This window comes from Microcaecilia unicolor, unplaced genomic scaffold, assembly GCF_901765095.1.
Source record: "Microcaecilia unicolor unplaced genomic scaffold, aMicUni1.1, whole genome shotgun sequence".
Lineage (NCBI taxonomy): Eukaryota > Metazoa > Chordata > Amphibia > Gymnophiona > Siphonopidae > Microcaecilia > Microcaecilia unicolor.
The window spans coordinates 45,359-67,577 of NW_021963020.1; the positions used below are offsets into that span (position 1 = coordinate 45,359).

Sequence of the window (22,219 nt, forward strand, 5' to 3'; positions counted from 1 at the left end):
ACGTCGATTGTACGTCGGTTACATCATTTCCTGCCGTGGAAACATTTAAGCGGTTGTTTTTAGGCACAGTTTTTGTTAAAAAAATTGGCGCATTTGCTGTTGGTCGCAGGCTGTGGCAGCATGAATCCGGGGTCCCTGATGAAGATATTTTTGAAACTCCGCAGTGTCGGACATTAAGAGGATCCTGCCAGTGAAAATCTGTTGGCGTTCAGAACAATCAGGAGGAACAGTGCCAAGTTAGTATGGGTGCCAAGTATTTTCACTTGCAAATGAGTGCTTTTCATAGATATGAGGACTTAAGAAATGTTATAAATGAGAGATAGACATTTCTGTTGTTAAAAATGTTTTACTGAGTTTTCTACTATCCGCAGTGTATGGTTTATTTGCGAGCACAAGTGTGTGTGTGGTCCCAGACCTGCACTTAAGCGGATTGCACTGTGTGTGTGTGTGTGTATATATATATATATATATATATATATATAATTTGGAGCTCAGGGTGTGCTTATATATATACAAAAATGACAAATTAAACATAAAAAAACAAGGATATTTTCAATGACTGAGAAACTTATTCACCCTCTAAGAATAGCCTTTTATCTTAGGGTTGGCACTCTGTTTGGGTGAGGTATTATTCTGAGAATTTCTCCTGATGTTTCTCTGAGAATTTCTCCTGATGTTTCTTTGGATATATTTAGTACTTTTTATATTTTTGATATATCCATATACATACACTGCTCTCAGCTGATTTGGCATTGAGGAAGTCTTATGTCCATCAAGATATCTGGAATTTATTACCCTGGTTTGTTATTATTATATAATATGTACAAAAGACAGAACGGTCAAATTTTGCTGAGAAGATCGAAGTTGACCTAGTCGGAATATAAGAGACCAGAAGACGTGAAAGAAATTGGAAGTCCTGAACTAAGGAGATCTTTTATTAAATTCCACTGACTTAACACACAGTTTACTGCATGATAACTGCTAACGCAGACCTGTGTTAAGGGGCTTTGTTGTATTTTTCCAGCTAGTGCGTATTCTGTGTGAGAGGGCTTGTCATGGGCAGTCAATGGGTGCCGTTAACAGGGGGCAAGTTACCACCTCCCTAAACAGGAGGCACCAATTGCTTTTCAACTAGCTCCAAACGGAGAACTGCGTGTTAATGGAACTCTTAACAGGGTACCTGTAAAGTCAAATGCTGGGAAAGCCCTCAGTGGTTGCTGCATTATATCTGTAGCTCTTACACGGTAAAGTCCTACTTAATTAAGCCGCAGTAACTTCAAATTTTAGTGCAGTTTAGAAAAAAAGGACCCCTAAGAATCTTGTATGCGGAGCATAATTTTATAATCAGTTCTAACAGACAACTAATATTCTGTGATGAGATATATAAATCCAGTGGAGAATGAAGGAAAAAAAAAGGACTTGATAGCATGTTGGAATGTCTATCTCAGTATTAAAATTACCAATAGTCACCACATTAGGATAACTCCATTTTTACTTCAAGTACTCTTAGAGTGGAGGAGTGGCCTAGTGGTTAGGGTGGAGGACTTTGGTCCTGGGGAACTGAGTTCAATTCCCGGCCCAGGCAGCTCCTTGTGACTCTGAGCAAGTCACTTAACCCTCCATTGCCTGCCGCAGGGGTACAAATTAAAAATTAAAAAAAAAAAAAAACCCAGCTAGATTTCTGCAATTCTATTTTCAGTGTCATTGACCCATCCCTACAGAACCGTTGTTTATCCAGGGCTTTTTTTTTTCCCTGCCTTCCAAAAATGTCCTATCCATTCCGTTGCATTTCTCACTCAAGATCTCCCAGCTTGGATTTCTCCATTGGTGCATCAGCCAGCCTCAAATCTTTGACTCTCTGATTTAGTGGCAACCACCTTCCAGGTGACACTATTCTGGATCACATGGCTACAGACATTGTACCAGCTGAAAAAAAGGAAGAGGGGTTACCAGGACTATGGTTGGCTCTGCATAAAGGCCAGCACCATTTTTCCTAGGAAAAAAACAAACAAACAAAAAAAAGCACTGCTTTTACCTAATCTAAGACTTAAAACCTCCTTTCAGAAATTTAAAAGAGGCCTGAAATCATTTTTCTCTGAAAAAAATCTTTTGGAACATAACTGTTCCTCCTCTTTCAGCATGAATTAGAATGTGGTAGGTTTAAAACGAATCGGAGAAAGTTTTTCTTTACTCAGCGCGTAGTTAGACTCTGGAACTCACTGCCGGAGAAGGTAGTGACGGCAGCTGGCCTTGCTGAGTTTAAAGGGGGTCTGGATAGATTCCTGAGGGAAAGGTCCATTGATCGTTATTAAATTTGGGGTTTTTGCCAGGGTCTTGGGGCCTGGATTGGCCACTGTCGGAGATGGAGTGCTGGGCCTGATGGGCCTTTGGTCTTTTCCCAGCGTGGCGGTGCTTATGTGCTAATCTGGGACACAAGGCGGATTACTCTTATTTCCTCCTTCTCTCTTAAAAATTGTACATTTCTTTCTTCTTCTCTTTTTTTTTGCTTATCTATACATTCCCTTTTCTCTTGTTCTCTTACTACTGTGTGTGTTTTGTTTTTTTTTTAATTATTGCAAACCGCATTGAGCCTGCTTTTAGTGGGAAAGTGCGGGATACAAATGTAATAAATAAATAAATAAATATATCAAGCGGCCAATAAACTTTAAACTCAAAACTTGTATGGCACGAGTGGTGTTCCTTATCTCAGGGCCGCCTCAGGGGGGAGGGCAAAATTCCCTGGGCCCGAGCCTCCAAGGGGTGCCTGACGCCGGGGTCATTCTCTCTCCTGCTCCTGTCGGGATGCAATCACCCGGGTCCCGTCGGGAGCAGGAGAGAGAAAACTCCGACGCCGGGCCCCCCCCCCTTGGAGACTGGGGAGGACCTGGAATTTCTTCCAGCGCTGCTCTTCTGCCCATTGCTGAGCAGCTGCTTTTCCTCTCAGGCACGCGTGCTCGGATTTGACACCGAGCACGCCCTGAGAGGAAGAGCAGCCGCAGGGGCAGGTAGGCAGCGCTGGAGGAAGACGTCTTCTGCTGGCGGGGCCTCGGGATCCCCGCTAGCCAAGGTACTTCAATTCTGTTGTGGCAGCAGCAGCGATCGGGGGGGGGGGGAGGGGGGAGCAGCAGATGACGATTTGGGGCGGGCCACAGCGGCCCTGCCCTGTGCCTGTTTCAGTCTCTCGGCGGCCCTGCCTTATCTCTCTATATCGGGGAGGGGAGGAGAATGCAAGAATGTTAACTAAAGATACTCAATATTCTTATGAAGCTGGGGGGGCAAGAGGAGAAATAAAACTATGTTTTCCCAATACATTTATCCGAGTTCAACTCCCCCTCCCCCCGGCACTAATGAGCCAAATGCATTGCGCTTATTTTCCTATAGATAGTGCAGTGGCCTTAGAACTAAAGGAACTGGGTTTGATTCCCTCTACAACTCACTCTGGGTAAGTCACTTAACCCTCTGTTGCCCCAGGTACAAAATAAATACTGTATATCATAAGTACATAAGTATTGCCATACTGGGAAAGACCAAAGGTCCACCAAGCCCAGCATCCCCTTCCTCTTTGGCAGTGCATACGCTAAGAGCCCTACAGGTGCCGTACCCTTTTAGCCCACGACTCCTTCCTTGCTGATTTATCTCCTCCCCTCTCTTCCTCCTTCGTTGTTTCTCTTCTCTCCTGTGACCTTGTCTACTGTACTTTGTACTATTGTTGCTTATTAATTACTAGTAAAAAAGGCCTGTTTCTGTTTTAAAGAAAACGGGTGCTAGCAAGGTTTTCCTCGGAGTATGTATGTTTGAGAGAGTGTGTGAGAGTAACTGTGTGAGAGAGAGTGAATGTGCGAGTGTGTGTGTGTGTGACAGAGAGAGAGTGAGACTGGGTGCGAGTGTGTGTGAGAATGAGAGTATGTGCCAGGGTCCCCCCTCCCTCCCACCCAGTTCCAGGGTGGCGCCCCCCCCCCGGTCCGTCTCCCAGTTGCAGGGTCCCCCCCTCCGTCCCAGTTGCAGGGGGGGTCCCCCTTCCCCCTCCGACACCCCCTCCCTCCCTCACTCAATGTAAAAACGACAGTGTGAAGCAGCAGCTCATAGTTTTTTTTTTTTTTTTGTAGTGTATAGGAATGACGGCTGCGTAGGGGAGTGGAAATCGAGATCAACCAATGTGCTTCCTTGCTTACCTTGGCTCTCGCCGTCTCACCGCCATCCCTCTTCATCGTCTCCGACGGTCGGACCCACTGCTGTTTCCCTCCCCCCTGTATTCCGATTCGCCAGTCGCGCCGTCTCACCGCCCTCCCTCTTCGGCCTCTCCAATCTCCGACAGTCCGAATGTTGGGGAGGGAGGGCGGCAGCGGTTTTTTGAGGGCGGAGTGTTGAACTGGGTGGGAGTGGTGTGAGGGCGGTTAGGTTATGCGGAGGGGGGGCGGAGTGTGGGAGGGGTGTGAGGGGAACGTCAGAGTGTGGGAAAGGCATGAGATGGGACGTCACTGATGGTGCCTCGCAGACCACCGGATCCACGGTCCCAGGCACAGAACGTTGGAGGTGAGAATTATATTATAGGATTGTACGCCACATTGAGCCTGCCTATGGGTGGGAATACTGTGGGATGTAAATGTCATAAATAAATAAATAAATCCTGTTTCCAACAGTGGCCAATCCAGATCACAAATACCTGGCAAGATCCCAAAAATGTACAAAACATTTTGTACTGCTTATCCCAGAAATAGTGGATTTTCCCCAAGTCCATTTAATAACGGCATGGGCGTAGTTTGACTGTTTCATTTGGGGGGGGGGGGGCAAAGGATGGGGCAGAGCATATTAGCATATTCATTTGCATATATATATATGTATATGCAAATGAATATGCTAATATGGAGGAAGGAAGGAAGGGAAAAAGAGCTGGCTTTTTTTAGGAATAACCATAATGAATATGTATGAGATATCAAGCCAGCTCTTTCTCCCTTCCTTCCTTCCTTCTTTCCTCCTTACCCAGCACTCCCCCTTCCTCTCCAGTAGTATTTCCCCACCCCCTTTCCCATACCATACCAGTGTTGACCTTAGAAATGCATAAGCTCTATATGTAGATCCTTCAAGAGGTAGTGTGTCATGATTTAGGCTCTACACCCTTTCTGATGTTTTGGTGCCACCTCAGTAAGGCCAACACACAATCTCTCCACTGCAAAACGCTATACACAAACTTGTGCAAAAACACACTCATATCCTTACTAAACCATAACAGCACTAATTCCAAGGACAGGACGAGCTACAACCTTATGCTTGAAAAGGCAGAACTGTAATTACACCAGGCTCTAAAACACCAATACACTACCTCGTGAAAAAAAAAGCAAAACAAAAAGGGCTGCAAATACTACACGCTAGCAGAATACTGCACCTTGATCACACATGAAAAACACATGACACAACAGACGTGACACAAGGAACTAGAAATCAAAAAATATGAAGGCAAAATACTGAACTGGAAAGTTACCTCAAGAAGTCAGACTCAGCATGCAGCAATACCAGAAAAATTGAAACTTACATGCAAAATATCACAGATGCACATTTACAAAAGCTGACATATTCCAATTAATAAATTCTGAATAAAATACTTTTTTCTACCTTTGTGTCTGATCATTTAGTTTTTCTATTCGCTTTGGTCTCATTGTCTTCTGTTTTATGCAGAGTCTTCTTTCCATTTGATATTTTTTCTCTCACATAAATACATAGTAACATAGTGGATGACGGCAGAAAAAGACCTGCACAGTCCATCCAGTCTGCCCAACAACACAAACTCATATGTGCTACTTTTTGTGTATATCTTACCTTGATTTGTAACTCTCACCATGTCCACCATCCTCCTGTGTCCTTATGCGTCCTACCATCTATAACCCTGTCCCTATCCTTCCTCGAGTTTCAGTATCTGCCCTCAACAACGTGTTCCAAACCAGCCCTTAAACTCAGCAGTTTCCCCTCCACCCATATCCAGCTTTTCTCCTCACTCCCCTCCATCCATGTGCATCTACTTCCTCTGTCTTCCCTTCCCTCCATCCATGTCCAACATTTCTCCTCTCTCCCTTCCCCTCCATCCATGTGCATCTCCTTCGTCTTTCCTTCCCTCCATCCATGTCCAGCATTTCTCCTCTCTTCCCTCCCCTCCATCCATGTGCATCTCCTTCCTGACTTCTATCCCCTCCCTCCATCCTTCCGTCCAGCAACTCTCCATTCTCCCCTGCCCTCTCCTCCATCTATCCATATCCAGCAAATTTCCTCTCTCCCCTTCCCCTCCATCCATCCATGTCCAGCAATTCTCCTCCTTCCCCTGCCCTCCGCTCCATGTCCAGCGATTTCTATTCTCCTTCCCTGCCCTCCTCTCCATCCATCCATGTCCAGCAACTCTCCATTCTCCCCTGCCTTCTCCTCCATCCATCTCCAGCAAATTTCCTCTCTCCCCTGTCCCCTCCATCAATCCCTGTTGTCCAGCAATTCTCCTCTCTCCCCTGCCCATCCTGTTTCTGCTTCCTTAACTTTCTTTACAAGATCTCCAGTCCATCTCCTATTTTTTTTCTCTCCCTTCCTGTCTTCTTCACTTCTTCTCCCATTTCCAGCATCTTCCAATATCCATTTTTTCCCTTCCAGCATTGGCCCTTTGTGTCCCTGTCTCTATGCTCCCTCAATGACCAGTATCTCGCTTCTCTGTCTCCCTGACACTCTCTTTTCTCTTCCCTTCCTCCTACCATCCATTCACGGTCCAGTGTCTCTCCCCCTTTCCCCAAGTCCAGTCTCTCTTCTTCCCTCCTACCAGCTAATCCACATCCACAGCAGCGACTCTTGGGATTTGCTCACACCACCAGCTCCGTTCTATTAAGGCTCAGCCTCCTTCCTGCATAACAGCTGAACACTCCGCGACTTTTCTGCCTGCCTTGTTTGTATTCCGGTGGTCACACATGGCCAGGTGAACTGCAGTGCAACTTTCCTAGAGAACACAGGGGACTTCGCGCTATGTCTTGAGAGTTTGCTGGTGGCTGAGGCCTGAGGGTCCTTCACTCCTACCAGGGGCCTCTACCAGTGCAAGCAGTTAGGGCAATGTTGGTGGTAGTGGCGCCTCCGGGAACCCGCTCTCCTGGAAGCTGCACAAGATCAGGCTCGCTCAGGCAGGCTGCTTGTCGACGTCACTCACATCGTCAAACGTCTTCTCTCTCCCAGTCTCCGGTGGGGGCGGGGCGCGGCTGCTGCAGGCATTTAAGAGAAGCCTGCAGCCGCCTCCGCAGGGCTTCTATTGGTCCAAATTGCCAGCAAATTGCAAATTGGCAGCAAATTGGACCAATAGAAGCCCCACGGAGGCGGGCTGCAGGCTGAAGAGGGGAGGAGAATGCTGGACTTGTCGTCGGACCTGCTTAGTGCTTGCTGATTTTACCAGTGGAGTGGTGCCCCACCTGCCAGTTCGCCGCTGCGGGTCATCGTTGTTTAGGGGGCAAAGCCCCCCCTCGCCCCCCCAGTCTACGCCCATGAATAACGGTTTATGGACTTTTCCTTTAGGAAGCCGTCCAAACCTTTTTTAAACTCTGCTAAGCTAACCGCCTTTACCACATTCTCTGGCAACGAATTCCAGAGTTTAATTACACGTTGAGTGAAGAAAAATTTTCTCCGATTCGTTTTAAATTTACTACATTGTAGCTTCATTGCATGCCCCCTAGTCCTAGTATTTTTGGAAAGCGTGAACAGATGCTTCACATCTACCCATTCAACTCCACTCATTATTTTATAGACCTCTATCATATCTCCCCTCAGCCGCCTTTTCTCCAAGCTGAAGAGCCCTAGCCGCTTTAGCCTTTCCTCATAGAGAAGTCTTCCCATCCCTTTATCATTTTTGTCGCCCTTCTCTGCACCTTTTCTAATTCCACTATATCTTTTTTGAGATACGACGACCAGAATTGAACACAATAATCGAGGTGCGGTCGCACCATGGAGCGATACAAAGGCTTTATAACATCCTCATTTTTGTTTGTAACCACAGAAAGGCAGTATATCAAATGCCATCCCCTTTCCTTAGATAGGGAACAGGAGGAAAAGCCTTAGGCCTTCTTGTGGTGACTCTTGCATACTTCATTTGGTGAAGCAACCAAGTATCTGATGTCATCCAGCAGTTTTAAGCAAAGGCCTAATTCCATGCTGTTTGGGCCGAGTTCTTTACTCACTAACCTTGGTGACAGCTACCTTGGCACCCTTGTTGATAAGCTGTACCACATTCTCCGCTTGGCCTTTGTACGCAGCTACCAGGAGGCGTTCAGAAAGCACAGCGACCACATCTTGCTGGCTCATGAATCAGAAGGGCGAGGTCTTGGGGGCAAATGGCAGACAAGTTCCTTCAGTCATCGGTGGTGTCCTCCCATCAACCTAGGCACAGCACGGCAAACAAAGCCAAGTCCGATTCTGACATCTTCTGAACCTGAGGATCGAATGAGGAACACACAATCAACCACCGTTAGAAAACATGATTTTTTTTTTTTTTTTTGCTTGATGATTATGTTTTGTACTGTTTAATACATTTTTTTTGTTTACAGTGGATGTTGAACCTATAAATTCAATAAATAATAATAAAACAAAGAAAACATGATCAATGAGGGGGAGGGAAGGAATACAACAGTCACAGTAAGAGGGTCACTGAGGAGGAAAGTTATCAATGTGGGCTACCGTTAAGACAGGTTATTTTATGCAATGAGACTAGGGTTACCATATGTCCGGATTTACCCGGATGTCCGGGCAACCGGGCGGGTTTTGCCAATATGCCCGTTTGTCCGGATTTCTGGACAAATGGGCAGATTGCTAGCCTCCCCTCCCCTTAGTTTCTACTGCCCTGGTGGTCTAGTGACCTCTTCTGGCTTTGGGGCAGGAAAGAGCCCCCTCTTTCCTGCCCTGCATGCATCAATCCTGTTGGTGATCTCGGCGCTGATTCAAAATGGCCACCGAGAGTTGAAGTGACCTCGCGGGACTTCAACCCTCGGCGGCCATTTTGAATTGGCACCAAGATCACCAACAGGAAGGATGCATGCAGGGCAGTGCTCCGGGCAGGAAAGAGGGGGCTCTTTTCTGCCCCGAAGAGGTCACTAGACCACCAGGGCAGTAGTAAGGTGACAGGGAGGGGGATGACGGGGTGTGTGACGGGGGAGGGGAAAATGTGACAGGGGGCAGAGCGAGGGTGTGAAAGGGGGTGGGGCGGGGTGTGTGGTAGGGCGGGGCATGTGTCCTCCTTTTTGGGGGACAAAATATGGTAACCCTAAATGAGACCTAGTTACTAATAACACATTAACAGTAAAATAACCTGTCTTAATAGTAGTCCATGTTGATAACTTCCCTGCTGTATGACATTGATACAAAAGAACACAACATATAAAATATATAATAATGAAATATTCACAAAATGCTGTTTATATTATAGAGGAACTTTTTGAACCCATGAAAGAGAATAATAGGATATCTGAGGTCAAGGTCCTTTTTTTTCCACTTCTTAACAGTGGTGTGTTTCATAAAACAGCAGAATTATTTTCCTTTTGCTTTATATGAACATGTTATAAACGTATACTGGAAGTGAGGGGCCCCTGAGTCAGCCATGTTTACTATAGGGAGCAATTTTCAAAGGCATTTTTATGCATAACACAGGGGTATATGTACAGAAATTAATTTCAGTTTATATGCCATTGGTTGCTAAAGGCATTCCCAGCAGCATACAATAATAAAACTATCACTTAAGATGCTATATATAATATAAAAACACAATCATAGTAACATAGTAGATGACGGCAGAAAAAGACCCGCAGGTCCATCCAGTCTGCCCAACAAGATAAACTCACATGTGCTACTTTTTGTGTATACCTTACCTTGATTTGTACCTGTCCTTTTCAGGGCACAGACCGTATAAGTCTGCCCAGCACTATCCCCGCCTCCCAACCACCAGTCCCGCCTCCCACCACCGGCTCTGGCACAGACCGTATAAGTCTGCCCAGCACCATCCCCGCCCCTGCCACTGGCTCTGCCACCCAATCTCGGCTAAGCTCCTTAGGATCCATTCCTTCTGAACAGGATTCCCTTATGTTTATCCCACGCATGTTTGAATTCCGTTACTGTTTTCGTTTCCACCACCTCCCGCTGGAGGGCATTCCAAGCATCCACTACTCTCTCCGTGAAAAAATACTTCCTGACATTTTTCTTGAGTCTGCCCCCCTTCAATCTCATTTCATGTCCTCTCATTCTACCGCCTTCGCATCTCCGGAAAAGGTTCGTTTGCAGATTAATATCTTTCAAATATTTGAACGTCTGTATCATATCACCCCTGTTTCTCCTTTCCTCCAGAGTATACATGTTCAGGTCCGCAAGTCTCTCCTCATACGTCTTGTAACGCAAATCCCATACCATTCTCGTAGCTTTTCTTTGCACCGCTTCAATTCTTTTTACATCCTTAACAAGATACGGCTTCCAAAACTGAACACAATACTCCAGGTGGGGCCTCACCAACGACTTATACAGGGGCATCAACACCCCCTTTATTCTGCTGGTCACACCTCTCTCTATACAGCCTCAATCACAATACAAAAAAAAAAAATCAAAAACCTTCAACCCCCCCCCCCCCCCAAAAAAAAGTTCTCTAAACCATATTTTTTATTCACTTTTTTATGATTTCAGAAACTCAGTATGCAAGATTGAGCTTCTATAGCTAAAAGGTTCCGTGTAATATGATCTGCTCAATAAAATGCTCTCCCTGTATCTCATGCCAACTAGGTCATCCTCAGGGAGGAAGCTGTCAAATAAACCGGTTGCTGGGGTGTCAGCACTCAAGATAGTACATATGAGGCAGGGGCCCACACACTTTGGGCCCAGGCCTTCCTAAAATTGAAACACCCTTTCTTTGGTGGGGAACCCCAGCCCTGCCAGACGAAGACCTCCTGCAATAACGGGAGGGCCTACAAGGCCAATGGAAAGAGCCACCAACTGCAAGAGAAGAGGAATTTCTGGTTGCTAGAGGGCCTCTTCAGCTGACAGGGCTCAGGGGATCTCCATCAGCTCATCTATTTACAGTTTGAGTGTGTGTGTGGCAGAGGCGTAGCCAGACTTCGGCGGGAGGGGGGTCCAGAGGTGAGGGGGCACATTTTAGGCCCCCCCCCGGAGCTGCCGACCCCCCCCCACCGCCACCACCAACTTTGACAGCCCCTGCCGATGACCCTCTCGACCCCCCTCTCGCCACCAACCCTCCCCCGCCATCACTTACCTTTGCTGGCGGGGGACCCCAATCCCCTGCTGGCTGATCTGCAAGGCTTCATTCTGTTTCTGCGAGTCTGACGTCCTGCAAGTACAACGTGCAGGATGTCAGAAACAGACCGAAGCCTTGCACGGGAAGAAGAGGACCTCAGCTGGCAGGGATTGGGGTCCCCCGCCAGCAAAGGTAGCTCACGGCGAAGGCGGGGGAGGGTTGGCGGCAGGAGGGGGGGTCGAGAGGGTCGTCGGCAGGGGGTCCAGGGCCAAATCTACAGGGGCCCAGGCCCCCACGTAGCTATGCTGAGGCAGCCTGGGCAGAGAAATTATATTTGTTAATTCTGTTTAAAGTTTGGTTCAGTCCTGTAAAGTGGAGGAATGCCATCTGGGTTTAATTTGCTCAAGAAGTCTAGCTTTTGCTAGACTAGAGGTTAGAAAGGTCAGAGAGAAGTAATTATTTACCACATCTGGAGGCCATTATGAGCAAGGCATACTGGATAGTTTCGCAGGCAATTAAAAGGATTAGATTGAGTGCTGGTTAGAAGGAGATACAGTAGCTTAGATATAGATAATTCTAGATGAGTTAGAATTTGTCTTATAAGGAATTCTGATTTCTGCTTATTTTAGAATATGTTTTATTCTGTGTAATTAATAAGTTCTATTTCTATGTAGAATATCTTTTCAATTCAGTGTTACATCTTTGACTGACTTTTCAAGTGAGCTTTGTCTGCAGTTTAAGAGGTCATCATCTGGTTTGAATTATCCACAGTCCTAGCTAGTTTTGTGTATGAAACTAATAGGTGAAAGAGGTCAGGGAAAGTCAAGTCATCTCCTTGATGAATAGCTAAATGAAGGACTGGTATTCTGAAAGTAATAAATATATGTGTGCCATTAAGCAAGACTGGCCCCTTGGCCCTTGACCCCTTAATGAATGCCAGAGTCCAGTTAGCAGTTAGTATGAAGTTAGCTGGGAACCTAAGAATTTAATAATAATAAAATGCAAGAGATAGGTGCCACATTGTCTAGTGTGAGAGGCCCCAGGTCATAGGTCAGTTTAGGAAATATCTGAAACCTATGTAACTGATATTTTGGAGTAAATGTATAGAGATAATTATTTCAAGACAGGGTAATCAATCTATTCTTTACCATCTGGTGAGAAAAGGGGGGCTAGAGAGGTGTAGGACCCTATATAACTGGGAGCAGAAGCAGCTTACGTTAGAAGAGAGACAACAGAAGAAGAAGAGAAGGAGCTGAGACAGAAGCCACAAGACACAGAGAGCTGAGAAAGAGAAGAAGAGACCTAGTGCTGATGTCCTACTTTGTTTGCTGGCAAATAAAGAAGATTTCTCTCTCATTCTGGTGTGTGGTGTTTGACTCCTGAAGTACCACAGATTCTGCTAACAATAGTGGTAATTCCTGCAACAATGCCACTGGTGTGTGGAGGGGGGATTTTATGCTCACCCACTTCTGGCTCAGTCCCTCTCTCTCCATCCCCCCCCCCCAAACTGAACATCTGGCTATGCCACTGATTTGTCCATTGCCTGCATGCCTCCTAGCTGTGCCCTGACTGCCCCTGGAGGGCTCCTCCACTGCCTGGTTTGTCTTTGTGTGGGTTAGATCTGACACTGCCCTGTTAAGTGGTGCTCAATATTGGTGGCAGCCCACTGAGCACAACTTAAGCAGTCAAGACCTTCTCCCGCCTGCTTAATTCACTTTGACTAGGAATCTCTGTGCCCCCAAAAGATGAGGACATGTAGTTGAGAATGCAAAGTCCAGTAAGCCCCTGCTGCAGCTGAGACCGAGTCAGCAGAAAGCCACCGAAAGGAGAAAGCAATAGGAAGGTGGACAGGCTCTATTGAGGTCCCCTTCATGTAAGTGTGTGGTGTTCCACCCTATACCTTTGAGGAACCCCCCCCCCCCCCCCCAATTCTAGAAACTTCCACCTCCTGGATATTTAGCAGCACTACCTAAACAGATAGTACCACTGTGTATGGTATAAAGTAGGTTAAATATTTCAAATTATACACAGACCCTGTGGCTGAGCAATGTATAATATTACTAACTCTTTTTGACCTTGGGTAGTATAGAAATACCTTCGCTCAACTACCCAAGTATTTTAATCAATAACAAAATCAACACCACACCTTAGTGATACAAACATAGTGCAAAATAACAAAAATGTAACCCTATTGAGCTACAAGGTCACTGTTATCTGTTCGGGGAGTGTTCACACGTTGTGCTTTATTTTAACTGCTACACTTTTTATAACTTTTCATTAAAAGTAAAGTGCTGTCTGCGTTGATGACGTACAGGAAATGAGTGATACAAGGGGTCATTTTCAACGTTGCACATATAATATAAATATGCATGGCAAACAACTCAAGTACCCATACCGAACTGTAATGAGATGTTTGATTTGGCACACAGATCGGATTGCAACACGTCTCAAGTGGTTTATTGTATTATGTGTCCCTATCAGAAGTATTATATTGGGAAAGATCAAACAGCGGGTGGCAGAACATTTAAGTAGCTTACGAACAACTTGTTTGGAGGCGCCGCTGGTTCAGCATTGACAGACAGTAAAACACAATTTACATGACTTGAAATTTACTACATATCTACTACTACTTATCATTCCTAAAGTGCTACTAGATGTACGCAGCGCTGCTGTACACTTGAACATGAAGAGACAGTCCCTGCTCGAAAAAGCTTACAATCTAATTAGGACAGACAGAACAAACAAGAGATAAGGAAATATTAAAGTGAGGATGAGTGAATAAGGGTTAGGAGTTAAAAGCAGCATCAAAAAGGTGGGCTTTTAGCTTAGATTTAAAGATAGCCAGAGATGGAGCCTGACGTACTGGCTCAGGAAGTCTATTCCAGGCATATGGTGCAGCAAGATAAAAAGAACAGAGTCTGGAATTAGCAGTGGAGGAGAAGGGTGCAGATAAGAGAGATTTACCCAATGAATGGAGTTCCCGGGGAGGAATGTAGGGAGAGATAAGAGTGGAGAGGTACTGAGGAGCTGCAGAGTGAATGCACTTACAGGTCAATAAGAGGAGTTTGAACTGTATGCGGAAACGGATATGAAGCCAGTGAAGTGACTTGAGGAGAGGGCTAATACGAGCATAACGACACTTGCAGAATATTAGTCGTGCAGCAGAATTTTGAACAGATTGAAGAGGAGAGAGATGGCTAAGTGGGAGACCTGTGAGAAGCAAGTTGCAATAGTCTAAGCGAGAGGTGATAAGAGCGTGGATGAGGGTTCTGGTAGTGTGCTCAGAAAGGAAAGGGCGAATTTTGCTGATATTATAGAGAAAGAAACGGCAGGTTTTAGCAGTCTGTTGAATATGTGCAGAGAAGGAGAGGGAGGAGTCGAAGATGATCCCAAGGTTACGAGCTGATGAGACAGGAAGGATGAGAGTGTTATCCACAGAAATAGAGAATGGGGAGGAGGAGAGGTTGGTTTAGGGGGAAAGATGAGAAGCTCAGTCTTGGTCATGTTTAGTTTGAGATGGCACTGAGACATCCAGGCAGCAATGTCAGACAGGCAGGCTGATACTTTGGCCTAGATTTCGGCTGGATTTCTGGTGTGGAGAGGTAGATCTGGGAGTCAGCAGCGTAAAGATGATACTGAAAACCTTGGGATGAGATCAGAGTACCAAGGGAAGAAGTATAGATGGAGAAAAGAAGGGGTCCCAGGACAGATCCCTGAGGTACACCAACTGACAGTGGGATAGAAGTAGAGGAGGATCCACTAGAGTATACACTAAAGGTACTCTGGGAGAGATAAGAAGAAAACCAGGAAAGAACAGAGCCCTGAAATCCAAGTGAGGACAGCGTATCAAGGAGTAGGCTGTGATCAACAGTGTCAAAAGCAGCAGATAGATCGAGGAGGATGAGGATAGAATAGAGACCTTTGGATCTGGCCAGGAACAGATCATTGGAGACTTTAGCAAGCGCTGTTTCAGTTGAATGAAGGAAGCGAAAGCCAGATTGAAGTGGATCAAGAATAGCTTGAGAGGAAAGAAAGTCAAGACAACGGCGGTAAACAGCACGTTCAAGTATCTTGGATAGCAAAGGGAGGAGAGAGATGGGGCGATAGTTGGAAGGACAGGTAGGGTCCAATGAAGGTTTTTTTAACGAGTGGTGTGACTACGGCATGTTTGAAGGCATCGGGAACAGTCGCAGTGGAAAGTGAAAGATTGAGGATATGACAGATAAAAGGGATGACAGTAGGAGAGATCGTGTTAAGTAGATGGGGGGAAATAGGATCAGAGGAACAGGTAGTTAGTTTCGAGGAGAAAATAAGATGTGCAGTTTCCTCTTCAGTGATTTCAGAATAGGAAGAAAAGGAGGCAGGGGCTGGAGGGTTGAGAGAATGGACTAAGGGAAGGAGAGGTGGAGGTGACCTGGTTGAGAATTCAAGTTTAATCTTATGAACCTTATCATGAAAGAACTCAGCCAGAGTCTGGGGGGAAAGTGAAGGGGGGGGGGGGGGGCTGGAGGTGAAGGCACTTTGAGGAGAGAGTTCAGTGTGGCAAAGAGACGTCGAGGGTTTGAGCCAAGAGAATTTGTCAACTGGATGTAATAGTCCTCTTTGGCAAGTAAAAGAGCAGGCTGGAAGGAGGTCAGCAAGAATTTGAAATGTATGAAGTCAGCATGGGCACGGGATTTCAGCCAAAGGCGTTCAGCAGAGCGGGCACAGGAACGTAGGTAGCAGATTCTAGAGGTCAACCAAGGCTAGGGTTTGGTACGTTTTATAGAACGGGGAATGGGAGGAGCGAGAGTATCCAGAGGAGAGTCTAGTATTATAGGAAGAGACAGCCTCACTGACAGACTTGGATAACATTGTGGTAGAGAAGAGATTTGAAACACTGGAGGACAGAGTAGAAGGGTCAATAGCCTGAAGATTCCTAAATGTATTGGTTAAGATTGGACGGGACTGGGGAGGAGGGGGTTTAAGTGTGAAAGTTATCAGATGATGGTCAGAGAGAGGAAGAGTTGAGGCACAGAAACTGGAGAGTGAGCAGTTTGAGAAGAGGATAAGATCAAGACAGTGGCCATTCTCGTGAGTGGGGGCAGTGGAGCACAGTTGAAGATTGAAAGAGGATGTTAAAGCAAGAAATTGTGAAGCATAAGAGTCAGAGGGATCATTAGCATGAATGTTAAAATCCCCAAGAATGAGGGAAGGAGATGAAGGTTCAAGAAAGAAGGAAAGCCAAACATCAAAGTCAGTGAGAAAGAAAGAAAGGGACTTATCTGGGGGTCGATAAATGACTGCTACTCGGAGACGCAGAGGAGCAAATAGACAGATGCAGTGGACTTCGAAGGAAGAAAAGCAGTGATACTGAGGTAGAAGAAGAGGTTGAAATCTACAAGAGGGTGAAAGTAGTAGCCCGATACCACCTCCGCGGCCAACTGGGTGAGGAGTATGGGAGAAAATATAACCTCCATGGCACCCACTAAAAACTGCTCCAGGGACCTGCATACTGCTGTCATGGAGCTGGGTATGACATTAGAGGCTGGCACAGAGGCTGGCAAAAAATGATTTTTAATTTCATTTTTTGGGTGGGAGAGGGTTGGTGACCACTGGGGGAGTAAGGGGAGGTCATCCCTGATTCCCTCTGGTGGTCCTCTGGTCAGTTGGGCCACTTTTTGAAGGCTTGGTCCTAAAAATAAATGGACCAAGTGAAGCCGGCCAAGTGCTCGTCCGAGACGGCCTTTTTTCCATTATCGGCGTCTTAACCACACCCCCGTCCCGCCTTCCATACCCTTCCGAAATGCCCCCTTTAACTTTGGCTGGCTCTGCGACGGAAAGCAGTTGGAGCCGGCCAAAATTGGCTTTCGATTATACCGATTTGGCCGGGTTTAGGAGATGGCCGGCCATCTGATTTGTGTCGGAAGATGGCCGGCCATCTCCTTCGAAAATAAGCAGGTATGTTACCTAAAGAACACATTGGCCCTCTACTGGCCTGAGGCCTAGTTTCTCTAAAGGAGCTTCACTATCTGTGCCCTCATCAAAAGAAACTGAGGGGCCTGTTTATTAAGGCGCGCCGAAAAAAGGCCTGCGCTGGTGTAGGCATGTGTATTGGACATGCGCAGGTCCATTTTGAAGTATGCCTGCAAAAAAGGCGCTTTTTTGTAGAAAATGGACGTGTGGCAAAATAAAAATCAGCGCGCGTCCATTTTGGGCTTGAGACCTTACCGCCACCCACTGACTTAGTAGTAAAGTCTCACACATTAACAGGACGGTAATTGTCAGTTCCCGAACACTGCCGATTACCACCCAGTTAGCGCCATAGAGTAGAAAATAGAAATTATTTTCTGCCGTGCGTGAAAATTAGAATTACTACCCGGGTCATGCGGTAGCTGGGCAGTAGTTCTAATCTGACGCACATTTGGTGACGAACTATCCGCTCAATTTGAATTTGGATAAGCTTGCTATACACCCTGTAATGAAAGCCAGTTCCTCATACCTTATTCAACTGCACATATCATTTGCCTTCAATTCGAATGACTTTGTCCGACCGAGACTGTCCATCTGTATGTCTCAATTTCACTTGCCACCTCGACTGTCTATGAAGAGGTTTCATTGTACTGTACTGACATTAAGAGCATCGTGTTAGTTGATTGTTCTAATGTGTGCCTATACAGGTGTGCCATTTGTATTTTGCAGACACGGAGACTTATTTTCAGTGCACTTAAGACTCACAAAGTTACATAGAGGGGCATTTTTCAATATGATGTCCAAATCCGACTTTGGACGTTTTGCTAAAAGTGTCCAAAATTCAAGTGGGGAACATATTTATTTATTTGTTACATTTGTATCCCACATTTTCCCACCTATTTGCAGGCTCAATGTGGCTTACATAATACCGCGAAGGCGTGCACCAGTCCGGTAAAGAAACAAATACAAGTTGATATTGTGGTCGAGTAAGATATTGTGTTTCAGATACAGAGTGGGTCGAGGAGAGGGAAGGTGATAAAGGTACATAAGTAATGCCATACTGGGAAAAGACCAAGGGTCCATCGAGCCCAGCATCCTGTCCACAACAGCGGCCAATCCAGGCCAAGGGCACCTGGCAAGCTTCCCAAACGTACAAACATTCTATACATGTTATTCCTGGAATTTTGGAGTTTTCCAAGTCCGTTTAGTAGCGGTTTATGGACTTGTCCTTTAGGAATCCGTCCAACCCCTTTTTAAACTCTGCTAAGCTAACCGCCTTCACCACTTTCTCCGGCAACGAATTCCAGAGTTTAATTACATGTTGGGTGAAGAAAAATTTTCTCCGATTTGTTTTAAATTTACTATACTGTAGTTTCATCGCATGCCCCCTAGTCCTAGTATTTTTGGAAAGCGTGAACAGACGCTTCACATCCACCTGTTCCACTCCACTCATTATTTTATATACCTCTATCATGTCTCCCCTCAGCCGTCTCTTCTCCAAGCTGTATAGCCCTAGCCTCCTTAGTCTTTCTTCATAGGGAAGTCGTCCCATCCCTGCTATCATTTTAGTCGCCCTTCGCTGCACCTTTTCCAATTCTACTATATCTTTCTTGAGATGCGGCGACCAGAATTGAACACAATACTCAAGGTGCGGTCGCACCATGGAGCGATACAACGGCATTATAACATCCTCACACCTGTTTTCCATACCTTTCCTAATAATACCCAACATTCTATTCGCTTTCTTAGCCGCAGCAGCACACTGAGCAGAAGGTTTCAGTGTGTTATCGACGACGACACCCAGATCCCTTTCTTGGTCCGTAACTCCTAACGTGGAACCTTGCATGACGTAGCTATAATTCGGGTTCTTTTTTCCCACATGCATCACCTTGCACTTGCTCCATTACAAGCTTTGATTTTTCTGTGTTGCAGAGTGTGGGTATTTTATGTTGGATCGGTGGCATATGCCTTTTTGAACAGGTAGGTTTTCAGTGATTTCCTGAAGTTTAGATGGTCATAGGTTGTTTTCACAACTTTTGGTAGTGTGTTCCACAGTTGTGTGCTTATGTAGGAGAGGATGGATGCATAGGTTGCTTTGTACTTAAGTCCTTTGCATTTTGGGTAGTGGAGGTTTCGGTATGTTCAAGATCATTTGGTTGCGTTACTGGGTGGGAGGTCTTTAAGGCCTGTCATGTATCCTGGGACTTGGCCGTAGATTATTTTGTGGACCAGGGTACAGATTTTGAAAGTAATATGTTCTTTGATTGGGAGCCAATGCAGTTTTTCTCGGAGGGGTTTGGCACTGTCGAACCGCAATTTGCCAAATATGAGCCTGGCTGCTGTGTTTTGAGCGGTCTGGAGTTTCTTGGTGGGTTATAGCCATTTTCAAAACAGAAAAACATCTATTTTCTTTTTTTCAAAAATGGCTATGTGCTAGATGTTTTTGTGCTCTGTGCATTTATGCATTTGGTCCATTTTCGAAAGAAGAAAAAAAAAAAAGAAAAGTCCGAGTGAAAAATGCACAAAATTAAGCCACTGGGATGTAGGAGGAATCAGCATTCTTGGTAGACTGGCCACACAGACAACCCAGGAGAACAATGGGGCATCCTACAGGGAACTGCAATGGACTTCAAATTATACTACCAGGTACACATCTCACTGTTACTCCCTTATTTTGTCTGCTGAGCCCCCCCCCCAAAAAAAAAACCCACTATCCCCAACTGTACACCACTACACTAGCCTTTATGGGTGAAGGGGGCACCTATATATGGGTACAATGGGTTTCTGGTGAGTTTTGGAGGGCTCTCAGTTTCTACCACAAGTGTAATAGGTAGGAGGAGGTATGGGCCTGGGTCCAACGTCTGCAGTGCACTGCACCCACCACTAGACTACTCCAGGGACCTGCATGCTGTTCTAATGGACTGCAGTAGAGCATCTGAGGCTAGAATAGAGGCTGCTAAGTAATGTTTTTGATCACATATTTGGGGGGTTGGAGGGGGTTATTGACCACTGGGGAAGTAAGGGGAGGTCTTCCCTCCAGTGGTCATCCGGTCATTTAGGGCACTTTTTTGTGGATTATTCGTAAGAGGTCTAAACCAAATCATCCAACTTCTAGCTCTGGATGCTTTTGTTTTGTTCCATTATTGCAGAAAAACGTCCACGTGTTAAGAACGCCTAGATCCTGCCCTTAACACGCTCCCTTCTGATTTGAACGCACTTCTAATGGACTTCATAGAAAAAGTCTAAAAACTGATTTTTAAAAACACCAATCTGGACGTTTTCGTGAGCCCCATGGTAACCTAGGAACTTTGTAAGTCTAAGTGCGTTGAAAATACGCCTCATGGTGTTTTTGAGGTGTTTAATTTGTATTGTGCTGACACAATGAATATCATATCTATGTTATATGATTGTACTTTCTGTGCTGTTTATTATATCACTAGCCGTTGAGCCCGTAAAAACGGGCTGGTATTGGGGTTTCCTTCCCCCCCCCCACCCCCGGAGTTGCCCCCATCCCTCCACCCGGCCTGGACCTTCTCTCCGCTACTAAACTTACACATCCATTCGCCGGAACGCAGCACGCACATCAGCTGAGCTGCCGTCGGCCCTTCCTTCTCTGCCTGTGTCCCGCCCTCCTGTGACATAACGTCAGCGAGGGCGGGACACAGGCAGGGAAGGAAGGCCGACGGCAGCTCAGCTGATGTGCGTGCTGCGTTCCGGCGAATGGATGTGTAAGTTTAGTAGCGGAGAGAGAGGGCCCGGGCCGGGTGGGGGGGGGAGGAACGGTAGCGGCGATCTCAGGCGGGCGGGCGGGGAGAGCGGTATCAACCTCGACAGCGCAGTTTTCCTCTCTGTCCCGCCCTCGTCATCACGTATTGACGCGGGGGCGGGACAGAGAGGGAAGTCTCTACTGTGCATTTGCGAGTGAGTCGGTCACTCACCGTTTATATGTTTGATTTGTACGCTGCTGATATTTATTATATTTTTATTATATGACTGTTCTACTAAGCTGTTTAATTGCTATTAGTATTGTGTATATTTCTGATACTGTCAGGCTCATTTTCGAAAGAGGACATCCATCTTTCGACAAAAATCGGAACAGGGACGTCCAAATCAGTATAATCGAAACCCAATTTTGGACGTCTCCAACTGCAGTCCGTCGCAAGGATGTCCAAATTTCAAGGGGGCGTGTCAGAGGCGTAGCGAAGGCAGGACTTGGGCATGCCTAACACTTTTATACTTGGACGTCTTTGACCCATAATTGAAAAAAGCAAGGATGTCCATGACGAACACTTGGACGCTTTCACCCGGACGTGTTTTTTAATGAATAAGGCACAAAAAGGTGCCCAAAATGACCAGATGAGCACCGGAGGGAATCGGGGATGACCTCCTGTTACTCCCCCAGTGGTCACTAACCCCCTCCCACCCTCAAAAAACATCTTTAAGAATATTTTGTGCCAGCCTCAGAGGTCATACTCAGGTCCATGACAGCGCATGAAGGTCCCAGGAGCAGTTTTAGTCGGTACTGCAGTGCACTTCAGACAGGCGGACCCAGGCCCATACCCCCCCCCCCCCCACCTGTTACATTTGTGGAGGAAACAGCGAGCTCTCCAAAACCCACCACAAACCCACTATATAGGTGCCCCCCTTCACCCGTAGGGGCTATGGTAGTGGTGTACTGTTGAGGGTAGTGGGTTTTGGGGGGCTCAGCACACAAGGTAAGGGAGCTATGTTCCCGGGAGCATTTTATGAAGTCCACCACAGTGCCCCCTAGTGTGCTCGGTTGGTGTCCTGGCATGTCAGGGGGACCAGTGCACTAGAATTGCTGGCTCCTCCCACATCCAAATGGCTTGCATTTGGACGTTTTTGACTTGGACGTCTTTGGTTTCGAAAGTCAAAGACGTCCAAATCTAGGGACGTCCAAATTTGAGGACATCCTTGGATTTGGATGTCTCTGACGGTATTTTTGAAACGAAAGATGGACGTCCATCTTGTTTCAAAAATACGGTTTTCCCCGCCCCCAGATTTCGCCATTTT

The 22,219-nt window shown here is 46.2% G+C and overlaps 1 protein-coding gene across 1 annotated transcript in view; it reads right to left on the reverse strand.

Annotated features, from left to right (window-relative positions):
- LOC115458762 (ankyrin repeat domain-containing protein 6-like) overlaps positions 1-22,219 on the reverse strand; it is a gene marked incomplete at its 3' end in the record, with an annotated part of 210,259 nt that overhangs the window by 45,199 nt on the left and 142,841 nt on the right. Inside the window, exon 2 of the mRNA XM_030188573.1 lies at positions 8,191-8,437. Within this exon, the coding sequence (XP_030044433.1) occupies positions 8,191-8,310 (120 nt within the window). The remainder of the gene's footprint in view (positions 1-8,190; positions 8,438-22,219) is intronic.